General features: G+C 50.7%; 1 protein-coding gene across 1 annotated transcript in view; it reads left to right on the forward strand.

Moving 5' to 3' along the window:
• The first annotated feature begins 10 nt into the window (after positions 1-10).
• DNAAF1 (dynein axonemal assembly factor 1) overlaps positions 11-11,789 on the forward strand; it is a 22,946-nt gene continuing 11,167 nt past the window's right edge. The window contains exons 1-7 of the mRNA XM_040443419.1: positions 11-264; positions 2,394-2,529; positions 3,030-3,121; positions 5,453-5,674; positions 5,803-5,969; positions 8,514-8,635; positions 11,756-11,785. Coding sequence (XP_040299353.1) covers positions 141-264; positions 2,394-2,529; positions 3,030-3,121; positions 5,453-5,674; positions 5,803-5,969; positions 8,514-8,635; positions 11,756-11,785 — 893 coding nt within the window. The 5' untranslated portion in view covers positions 11-140. The remainder of the gene's footprint in view (positions 265-2,393; positions 2,530-3,029; positions 3,122-5,452; positions 5,675-5,802; positions 5,970-8,513; positions 8,636-11,755; positions 11,786-11,789) is intronic.

An 11,789-nucleotide genomic window follows, 5' to 3' on the forward strand; every position in this document is an offset into this window, starting at 1 on the left:
CCGTGGAATCCGGGCAAGCGTCTGGCCGCCAAGGATTCGGGCGCGAGTGGTCGGCTGAGGAGGAAAGCGGGGCCTCCCTGGCGGGGCCGGGGACAGTAGCGACCCCACGCAACGGGGCTTTCGGGGCTTCCGGAATAAGCATGCACCCCGAGACCTCGGAGCCCGTGGTGGACGGGCCGGCGGAGCAGGGCTGCGCGCAGGAGCCGGGCGTGGAGGAGTCGGCGGGCGACCACGGGGACGCAGACCTGGGGGGCCGCAAGGAAGGTGCCGACTGCCGCCCCAGGGAGCCGAGGGGGGGCGAGGGGCTGCCCCCAGCACCACACCTGACCTTCCCAGCCAGCGGGAACAACAGTAATAATAACAGGAGCGGCACACTCTTTTTAAAGGATGCGTGCCCAGCGTTCACCTCGTTTGAGCCTTACACCCTGCCCTCTGCGGCAGGCCCTCCTCCCCCAGTTCATAGAGATGAGGAAACGGACTTAAAGAGGTTTTGAAACTGGCTCCAAATGGATCACCCTCATTCAGTCAATGACAGAACAGACCCATGCTGCATAGTCCGACTCCGGAGCGCTAGCCCTTGCCCAACACCCCCTTCCCCCATCGCCCACCTGTTCCATGTTTTCAACGTATCTCTTTGTTGCTACCACCGTGTAAGACCGAAGGCTCTCCCCTTCTAGACCGCAGGCTGTGTTGGGGCAGGATTTCCTGATCGAATTCAATGTCCAGCCCAGTGCCTGGTCCGTGGTAGAGAGCGAGTGAGGAGCTGGTGATTCTGGGGTCAGTGGGTGACTGCCTCCACAGAGTTTCCCAGAATGGGTTTAGAAGACAGCCTTCACCCTCTGCTCCCATTTCTCCACTCCATTTCCTTTAAGGGAAATCTTTTAACGACGAGACAAACTACTTGATTTGTATTTCATTTTTTGGACGCAGTCAACAAACGTGTCTTGAGCACTGACCTGTCCAGGCAAGCCCTGTATGGAAGAGCTGTAGGGAAGCCTTGTAGCCGTCTGGAAAGAGATAGGCTTTGGAGCTGCTCACGCTGGGTATGGGTTGCGGCTCTGCAACTAACTAGCTTTATGGCTGCCAGCCCAGGGTTTAAACCTCTCTTTGGGGGCAGTCTCCTCATCTGTAAGCAGGGATAATCATAATTAGGTTGCTGGGTTACTGTGGGCCATTAATCAACGCTAGCTCTTGTCATTCATGCAACCAATCAATCATTACGTATATGGAGCACCTCCTCTTTATTCCACAAACACTTATCTGGTGCCTCTCTTGGCTGGGCATTGTGTGCAGTGGGAAATAGAAGAGTGTAAGACACAGCCGTTTAGTGTGGTTCGATAGACCACAGGAACACAGAGTGCGGTCGCCAGTGGCTCTTAAAGGTTAAGTGCATTTGAACTGGCCAATTTTGATTGACCGCTAAAAAAAAAAAAATTAAGTGCCTTTAAATGTGCTCATTCGCTTCTTACCAACGATATTTTCACCGTTTTTGTTTCTTTTCCTGTGGTTTTTCTTTCGAGAACTTTTACAAAAGAAGAGAGAACATCATAACAAGCGCCCAGGCTCCGTCACTAAGAATTGAACATGATCAATACTTTATCATTTCTGCTTGAAGTCTTTTTTCAACTTAAGAAATAAGGCATTTCAGATAAAGTTGACGTTCCTTTTGGCCTCCTGCCCTCAGTTCATTCTCTGCTCTCCTTCTCCAGAATTTTGTATGAATTCAATCACCTCTGTCTCTGTAATATATCCTTAAACAGTGCAGAGCATCGGTTTGTATGTTTTAAACCTGTATGAATGTTATCCTGGGCTTATTACGAAACTTGCTTTTTCATTTCATACACGATTCTGAGAATTATCCGTATTTTTTTAATGTGTGTCTATTTTTGAGAGAGAGAGAGAGGGAGACACAGAATCCGAAGCAGGCTCCAGGTTCTGAGCTGTCAGCACAGACCCCCACCCAGGGCTCGAACCCGCAAGATCATGACCTGAGCCAAAGTCGGATGCATAACCGACTGAGTCACCCAGGTGCCCCAAGAATTGTCCATATTGATTGATGTAGCTCCAGTGGCTTCTTTTCCAAGGCAGACTAGTGATCCATTGTTTTGTATAACCAGTCGCTATGGATGTTTGCACTGTTGACACTCTTTGGCTGTTAAAAGTAACGCAGAAATGAATATCTTTGCACACATGTCCTTGCACACCTGTACAAGAGCTTTCATAGAGGACGTGCCCGGAAACAAACTTCCCGTGGTCCTTACCGATGCTTTACAAACTGTCACCCACGTTCCATACTAAACACAGATACTAATCAAGCTGAAATTGGGCAAATTTTTTTTCTACCCTCTTGACCTCTATGGAACCAGTCTCTCTCTCTCTTTTTTTTTTTATAGCAATTAATGATCCTAAGGAAACACGTGTGGGTCCTTCTGACATACGCTACCCAAGCGAGCAGAAACAGAGTGGCGATAGCGGGGCAGACGGTCACTTAGGACACCAGACAGATGACAAGGGAGACCACGGCCCCAGGTATGTGGGCATGCTGCTGCCAGTGCCAGCGCACATTTACTGAGGAAGGAAGATCATGTGACCGCCCCTTTGTATCAATAGGGAAACTGAGGCTCGGGGAGGTTAAAGAGCTGGCCCCGGTGTCTGAGAATTGGTAGGGGAGTCAGGACGGCGCTGCCTCTGTGGCACAACTAACCACAATGTATTAAACTTTAATGCCAGACCTGGAGAGAGAAATACTGGCCGTTCTTGATGACACCGTCGAAAGTATTTTTATTAGAACCTACACAGCAATTTTCACGATTGCCGAAAGTGATGATACGGGACGAGGCCCTGAAAAAGGCGTACTGAAAAAGAACTTAAAAGAGTTACCAGGCAAAAAAAAAAAAAAAAAAATTAGTTATCAGGCATGTAGGATATTTTGGAATTTGGGGAAGAAGTTCTGGACTGTATTGCAAATTGAAATTTCAAATTGCTGACAAATTGCAACGAATTTCCTTTTCATGTTTCTCATGCAACAGAATGACTAAACGTTTTATACAGAAACTCTGCAAGCAACACCAACTTTACATTACCCCAGCATTGAACGACACGCTGTATTTACACTTTAAAGGTAAGGACCTGGGGGCGCCTGGGGGGCTCCGTCGGTTAAGTGCCTGACTTGGGCTCGGGTCATGATCTCACGGTTCGTGGTTTTGAGCCCCTCACGGGGCTCTGGGCTCACAGCTCAGGGCCTGGAACCTGCTTTGAATTGTGTGTCTCCCTCTCTCTCTGCCCCTCCCCTGCTTGCTCTCTGTCTCTCTCTCAAAAATAAACAAACATTAAAAAAAAAAGTTTTAAGGTAAGGACCTGCCCCAGAAGTGTCGCATCAGGCCGAAGTTATCAAAAGTGTCTTGCTGGGATCCTCTGGAGTTCTCAAAGTATATCAAGGTAGAAATTTCAGAGTTGAGTGGAGATTTACGGAAAAGCAGTATTTCTCCGAAAAGTCTTCCCTGACTGGAGTTTATAAAGGGGGCCACTGCCCGTACCGATACCAGGGAAGCGTGTTGCGATCTTTGATTTATATTTTCTTTTTTTTTCTTTTTTTTTTTTCAACGTTTATTTATTTTTGGGACAGAGAGAGACAGAGCATGAACGGGGGAGGGGCAGAGAGAGAGGAAGACACAGAATCCGAAGCAGGCTCCAGGCTCCGAGGCGTCAGCACAGAGCCCGACGCGGGGCTCGAACTCACGAACCGTAAGATCGTGACCTGAGCCGAAGTCGGATGCTCAACCGACCGAGCCACCCAGGCGCCCCTTGATTTATATTTTCTAAAGGACTTTACGTTTTTCAGACCAGCAATCTGGTGGTGAACACTGGGCTTGGGCGGGATATGTGTTGAAAGATGAGGGTTCTTGGCGGCCCCAGGCCCGAACAGTAGGAACAGGGCGTCCCGGAGGGCTCAGGTTGGGTGTGCCGAATCACACGTAAACCTCAGCTGGGGTCCGTGGACAGGGCGATTCCCAGCGGTGATGACGAGGAGGGACATCTTCCACTTCCTCTGAACTCAGGGTGGCCAACCTGCTTCGTCGGTCCTCCGTGTGTTCCTTATTCAAGTCAGTAAACATGGACTTAGAGTCTCTGTGCTCAGTGCTGGAGACACAGAGACACATATGGCAGAGGTGCCTTTGGTGTCCTGCGGGACGGGGCGGCCCCCGGGAGGTGCACTGTGCCAGGAAGGCCCCCAAGGGCTCTTAAAGAAACGCAGGGGCTCCTAGCTGGTCTCCTCACCTCCACGTTGCCCCTCCAAAATTCTGCACCCAACGTAGGAATCGCAGGGAATGGGATGATGTCGCAGGGCGGATCCCGAGGGGACCGATCTTTAAGAGGTTGGAAGAAGAGGACCCAACAGGTTGGACTCAGTGGAGAGAGTCAGAAGGTACAAGAGCTAGGAGGGAGGAGTCCCTGGATTCTCTGCTGCTGCCATGGATCAAATTGTCCCCAAACCTAGCGATGAAAACAAATTCAATGTCTGGTACCGTTTCTGAGGGCCGGGAATCTAGGAACAGCTTTGCTAATTCAGCGATAGTGCAATTTTTTAATCAAAACTTCTCCAGGGGGGGCGCCTGGGTGGCTCGGTCGGTTGAGCATCCGACTTCGGCTCAGGTCACGATCTTACGGTTCGTGAGTTCGAGCCCCGCGTCGGGCTCTGTGCTGACGCCTCGGAGCCTGGAGCCTGCTTCGGATTCTGTGTCTTCCCCTCTCTCTGCCCCTCCCTCGCTTGCACTCAGTCTCTCTCTATCTCTCTTAAAATAAATAAACATTAAAAAAAAATTTTTTTTAACTTTTTTGGGCAAAAAAAATAACCTTTCAAAGGCTTTGCGTAAGAGCAGAGGAACGATGAACTACAAGTTGATAATGAGTTACTAAAGTAAAGAAAACGTCTTCTAACCTTAAATTTGGCTCATAAAACTGAAAAATGGAACGAAACAAAACCCACAGTTAGCACTCCTTTCAGGCTTAGCCGGGTCCCCACGCTCACGGTACGGCTTCCCTTGGCTGTCTTCCCCTGCTTGGACCTGCTTCTGGCTCTTTTCGGGAAGGCCCCCCATCACCTCCACTCACTCCCGGCCATGAAGGGAAGGAAGGTGGTCGCTACAGGGCTCGGCCCCACCTTACCCGGACTGGCCGTCCCAGCGAAAAGACCACCTCTCTCCAGTGGAGCCAGCAAACCCCCCCAGCTATCAAAGCTGGCCCCGCTTGGCTAAGTGTGACTGGCCCCCAGTGAACTGCTAAGACTCTGTTTGCCCCCCCCCCAGGAAGCCATGGGGCAGCCCCAGGAGAGGAATGCCCCTCAAGGAAGGTGGCCGTGGTGTTCCCAGCGGAAGGAGGTGTGGATGCTTGGCAGGGAGGCATACACAAGGGTGACCCCGAGCTCCTCTGACGCCCCCTTCCTTCTCACCAGGTTTCGATCGCATCGAGAACCTGGAAGAGTACACGGGGCTGCGTTGCCTCTGGCTGGAATGCAACGGGATACAGAGAATCGAGAATCTGGAGGCCCAAACCGAATTGCGATGTCTCTTCCTGCAAGTGAACTTGCTTCATAAAATCGAGAACTTAGAGCCTCTGCGGAAGCTGGATGCCCTCAACCTGAGCAACAATTTCATCAAGACCATTGAAAACCTCTGTAAGATGCCCCCACCCCCGCCCCCAGGGGTCTTTCTCTGTGCCACTGCACCCACCCCTTTCCCCTGGGGGAGGTTCTGAAGGATTTGTACACCTCTGTCGCTTACTTCTGCCCGCCTCACCTTCCAGCCTGCCTGCCGGTCCTGAACACGCTCCAGATGGCCCACAATCACTTAGAGACCGTGGAAGACATTCAGCATCTAAAGGAGTGTTTGAAACTTTGCGTCCTCGACCTTTCCCACAATAAGCTGAGTGATCCCGAAATCCTGAGCGTCCTGGAGAGCATGCCTGACTTGGTAAAACGTGCACACGCTCAAAACTTGCGTTCTTTAGATACCGAATCTCTCGTCCCTCCTTTCCTCCGGGCTCTTCCTTCTCCCAGTCTGTCCTCTTGGTGTTTGGAGCTGGAGTAGCTCGAATGCCCAGGCTCCGGGTCATTTCACCCGCAAACGTTTCAGCGTGGGCCGCTGGCAGACGAGGACTTCCTTTCTTGACTGCTCACAGTTACCCCCCACTGGCCCCTCTCACTCCTCCGCCAGAGAAGCCGGCCCCCCTTTCGGGACTTTGTCACACTCCGGATTTGGTTGATTGCACCCCCGTGGTGTCGTTTACATGTTCTGCTGGACCCGTGTTTCTTGTGAAATGCTGATGGGGCCGGAGGCGCGGTCCAGTACAGCTCAGGCTGCGGCACATCGCAGGGCCTGTCATGTCTGGTTGTCTCTCTTGCGTGGAACTTGAAGAGAGCCTGGTGGCCCCCTCATGTCGTCAGCCTGCTGCAGCCAGTTGAGGCCCCCCACCCCCACCCCCCGGCTGTGTAGCAGCCACTGGTGAACGCGGACACCGCCTCGATGACCCATTCCTTCAGGAGCCACGCGGTGGCCATTGCCCAGACCCCATGTGCCTGCCACGTTAGCTGGCGTACTTCTGCAACCGGGAACCCCCTCGTCTAGTGGCTCCCCATGCGTAGTTCACACAGAAAAGGCCGGGACGAAGGTCTGGTCCGTTCTTTTTATTCATCGATTTTCGGGGAAGGGGGTCAAGAACCCAGCGACCACTAATGGTGACAATGAACGGCTTTTCTTTCCTGGTGTCATCATAAACTCGGGTTTATGTCTACAGTGTCTGATACGATTTAACCCTTGCTGTCACGTGTACCGAGGAGAGGAAAGTATGACAAGGAAATTTACAAGGAGAGCATTACAAGGGGCACCCAAAACCCCTGAGTTTACTGTTCACCACTTAGGGCATGGATGTGTAAAGGCAAACCTGGGTCGCTTTAAAGAATGGTAAGCAAATCACAGTTCAGGAACAATCTGAGCAGCTGGTCAAGAAGGGCTAGCTTAGAACTGCCAGCACACGGCGATAATATAAAGCTGTCATATAATACTTGTTTTTTCTCGTTGCTTAACTGCCGTAACAAAGTACCACACACTGGGCGGCTTAAGTGACAGAAATGCATTTTCTCATGATTCTGGGGGGTAGAAGGTCCAGGATCAAGGTGTCGTTGGGGCTGGTTTCTCCTGAGGCCTCTCTCCGTGGCCTGTAGACAGACGGCTCACTGCGTCGTCACGAGGTCCTTCCCTCCGTGTGTGTCCGAATCCCCTCTTATCCCCGAATCCCTGACACCTGTCACACCGGACAGGGGCCCACCCCAATGACCTCATGTAATCTGAATCACCTCTTTAAAGGCCCTATCTCCAAATTCGGCCACATTCTGAGGATGCTGGGGTTAGAAATTGAACGCGTGAATTTGGGGAAGGGGGGTGGACACAGCTCAGTCCGTGACAAAAGCAGTCTGCTTTACAGTGACGTTGTGATCGCTTTCAAATCCTCCCCACACAATGCAGCCCCTTAGTGCCTGCCCCTGGGTGTATTGCCCCCCACCCCCACCCCACCCCAGCCCTGCAGCGCTGGCCCCTGAAGGCACCATGAGAATGGAGAAGGCGGTATGAGAATGATGTTTGGGGAATGCTACGTTAAATAGCGTATGGTGAATTTATTTTCACCAATAACACAAACCACTTTAGATCAGAAAACTCACGCCTTCAGGCAAACTAGTTTTAAATGGCCCTCCCAGGGGCGCCTGGGTGGCGCAGTCGGTTAAGCGTCCAACTTCAGCTCAGGTCACGATCTCGCCGTCTGTGAGTTCGAGCCCCGCGTCGGGCTCTGGGCTGATGGCTCAGAGCCTGGAACCTGTTTCTGATTCTGTGTCTCCCTCACTCTCTGCCCCTCCCCCGTTCATGCTCTGTCTCCCTCTGTCTCAAAAATAAATAAACGTTAAAAAAAAAAAAAAATTTTAAAAGGCGCACCCGGATATCACCTTGGCCGCTCACTTCTCCGAGTTTCGCAGGCCGGGAAGGAGGAGACGGTGTGTAAAGACGGGGGGAGGCCACGCTGCTCCAACGACATCCAGCACTTTCCAGCCTTTCCCTAAGTCAGTGCTTCCTGTCCGCCTGGCTGCGGTGTACGCTTTCTTAAAATGGGTGCTGGCTGGGAAAGAGGGAAAACGATCAATTAGACCGAGGTTGATGTCAGCAAAAGGGCTTGGCTGAGCAAAACAAGGCCCTCGCTGACGCGGAGAGGCCTCCGGATGTGCCTCCCGAGGCTGTTCCGGAAGGACGGTGAGATTCCAGATCTGGCGTTCAAGCGCAAGAAAGCGCTGCTCTCTAATCATCAGCTCTGGGGACAGAAAAGTGAGGAGACCCCTCTGGCTTCCCTGATAAAGTCGTGAGGAGATGGCGTGGGCACATGCGTTGTGTTTTGTTCTCTCAGAGCACCGCACGCGTGAGATAGTTCAGTCACACCCCTGTTTTTGTAACTGCTTTGGTTCATGCTTACAGCGTGTACTGAATTTGATGGGAAACCCCGTTATCAAGCACATCGCAAACTATCGAAGGACAGTCACCGTACGACTAAAACATCTAACCTATCTGGATGACAGACCAGTCTTCCCAAAGGACAGGTAAGGAGGGGGGGAGCCTTTGGCTCACGTTTTAATACAAAATTGTTGTGCACACTTAACAGTAAACTCGTACAAATTTCTGACTTGGAAGCATTTTCGCACATCGTCACACATTGTTAGGAAACAAGTTTGATGACTGCATAACTGTTTATAACAAGAAATTCCCTGTTTTCGAGCGCTTATTCATAGATTGGCCTTTTCATAATCCCCTGATGAGTATCCTTGCATGTGAGTCTCCGACCTCGCTCCTGCTGATTTCCATAAGGTGGAATTCTGGGAGTGGTGTTATTGGATTAAGGACTGTGGTTTGAGCCTTTTCAAAGGCGCTTGTGAGTATTTTCTAATTGTTTTTTAGCAAGTTTGTAAAGTTCATAACTTCAGCAGACATAGCCGCCTGAAAGAAATCTTTGCCGGGTTAATCGGAGAGCGAAGACTGTATCTCATTTTATTTGGGGGTAACTGATGGGGTCGGGCGTCAGGCAGGGGCATCGTCTCCACCCATCACTTTCTCCCGCGCTCCTTTTGGAGGCCCTTTCCTTCCTGGTTGCTAAGAGCTCTTCCTTATATTAAGAATATTGAACCCAGGACTCCCGTATGTGTTGTCACTACCTTCATCTGTGTTTTTAATTTAAGTCCCTTTTGATTCTCACAGTAAGCCCCCAGTAGTACGGGCTGCCGATAATACGTTCTTGAACTCGCAAACTTAAATCCAACCAACAAATATTTCCAATAGAAGTGAGAGCCTCCTCTCCAACCAGGCGAGAAAACAAAACCGCCTGCTTCTGGGCAGTCTGAGTTCTGTCCGCTCCGAGGGGCTCGCTAACGTCCCCGGCCTCACATTCCTCTCCTGGAAGGTGGGGACAATGTGACCGCAGCGTCCTTGTTCCACGTGGGGTTTGAGCAGAGCTGGGCTCAGAGGAGAGAGCGGGAGCCCCACCCGGGGCGGGGCTGACCCCGCAGGGAAGGGTGAACAGGGGTGGGAGCCGGACCCCTGGCGGTGAGACCCCCGCGCTCTGGCTCAGGGCCCCGAGTCCCCTGGGTCTTAGTTCTAACCGCGCCCACCCCTGGCTGATGGAGCGAGCCACCGGATGTTCTCTGTGCCCCGGAAGCATTTCACTGGTGTTGCAGGTGTCTACTCACGCGTCACCTCGTTAAGCCCTCCTGACCCCACCCCTCATCTCGGACGCACTTTTCCACCTGGGGTCTCTTTAACCGGATTTCTTTTCTGTGGACACATCAGCCTCTGGCATACTTGTTTCCTTCTTTAGGGTCTGTCTTTCCCCATAAAAGGGCAGTTCTAACAGAGCGAGTATCGTCACCTCTTGGGTCACCTGCTGCCGTATCCCCAGCCCCTAGAACAATTCACCCATTCAAGGTGTACAAGTCAGTGCTTTCTAGTGTATTCAGGGTTGTGCGCCCATCCCCACACCCATTCTAGAATATTTTTGTCGCCCCAGGAAAGTAACCCTTACTCATTAGCTGATATCCCTCATTCTCTATCTCTGTGGGTTCTTTCTTTTCTGGATGTTTCATATAAATGGCATCACACCACGTGCGGTCTTTCGTGATCGGCGGAGCAAAACCGTTTCAAGGCTCGTCCACACAGCAGTATGTATCAGTAATCCGTTCCAAAACAACGTCACAAAATAATATTCCATTTGGAAATGCCCCATTGTATTTATCCATCCGTTGATGGACTTTTGGGTTGTTTCCACTTTGGGGCTATCGTGAAGGGTGCTGCTACCAATGTTCGTGTGTGGGTGTTTGTGTGGACATCTCTTTTTATCTCAGTTGAGGGGATACTTAGGAGCATCACCCTGGCTTGTACGGGAAGAGTATGTTTATTTTTTTTTTTATTTTTTTTTTAACATTTATTCATTTTTGAGAGACAGAGACAGAGCGCAAGCAGGGGAGGGGCAGACAGAGAGAGAGAGAGGGAGACACAGAATCCGAAGCAGGCTCCAGGCTCCGAGCCATCAGCACAGAGCCCGACGCAGGGCTCAAACCCATGAACTGTGAGATCATGACCTGAGCTGAAGTCAGATGCTTAACGGAATGAGCCCCCCCAGGCATCCCTGGGAAGATTACGTTTAGCCTTGAGGTTGCCTGGCTCCCTTCCAGAGCAGCAGCACCGCGATGAGCGACTCCCTGCTTGGCGTCCTCGCCAGCATCTGGTGTCAGTGTTTGGGAGTTTCAGTCCTTCCAGTTGGTGAGATGTGGGATCTCATCGATGTAATTTGCAATTCCCTAATGTCATAGGATGCTGAGCTTTTTTGCCATCTGCCTATCTTCTTCGGTGACGTGTCTAGGTCATTTGCCCGTTTTATTTTTGTGTGTGTGTGTTTTTAATTTTTTTTAATGTTTTTATTTATTTTTGAGACAGAGAGAGAGCATGAGCAGGGGAGGGGAAGAGCGAGAGAGAGGCACAGAGTCCGAAGCAGGCTCCAGGCTCTGAGCTGTTAGCATAGAGCCCAACGCGGGGCTCGAACTCACAGATCGTGAGATCATGACCTGAGCCGAAGTCGGACGCTCAACTGACTGAGCCACCCAGGCGCCCCGTGTGTGGGTTTTTTTTTTTTTTTTGAGTTGTCATAGTTGTTTGTTCGAGACAGAAGCCACCTCCCAGTTATCTTTCTTGTAAATATTTTCTCCCCATCTGTGGCTTCTGATTTCATTAAAAAAAAAACACCTTTTTCTATTTTTAAATTATGTTGTCTTTGTGTCGAGTTGTAGAAGTTCTTTATGTATTCTATTTACACATCCTTCAGCAGACCTATGATTTGCAAATACTTTCCCACATTCTGTGGGTTGTCTTTTTACTTCGTTTATGGTATTCTTTGTGTTACAAACATTTCTAATATCGACAGAGTCCGAGTTCTCTGTTTTTCTTTTGTTGCTGCTGCTTTTGGCATCACATCGGGAGGGTTTTGCATACCATCAAAGGCATAGGTGTGCGCGTGTTATCTGGAATCCTTGTGGCCACATGTCCCCTGTGCCTTCAGTTTGATTTGAGGGAAATGAGCAAGTTTGGTCGGACAGTGTATGTTTTGAATTGACTTTTAACCTGCGAAAATTCAAACCTTCCCAGTTTCTGGTGTTTTTGTTTGTCCTCATCGACAGAGCTTGTGCCGAGGCCTGGGCCAGGGGCGGGCTC

The sequence above is a fragment of the Herpailurus yagouaroundi genome, unplaced genomic scaffold (assembly GCF_014898765.1).
Source record: "Herpailurus yagouaroundi ecotype Mexico unplaced genomic scaffold, PumYag 190, whole genome shotgun sequence".
NCBI lineage: Eukaryota > Metazoa > Chordata > Mammalia > Carnivora > Felidae > Herpailurus > Herpailurus yagouaroundi.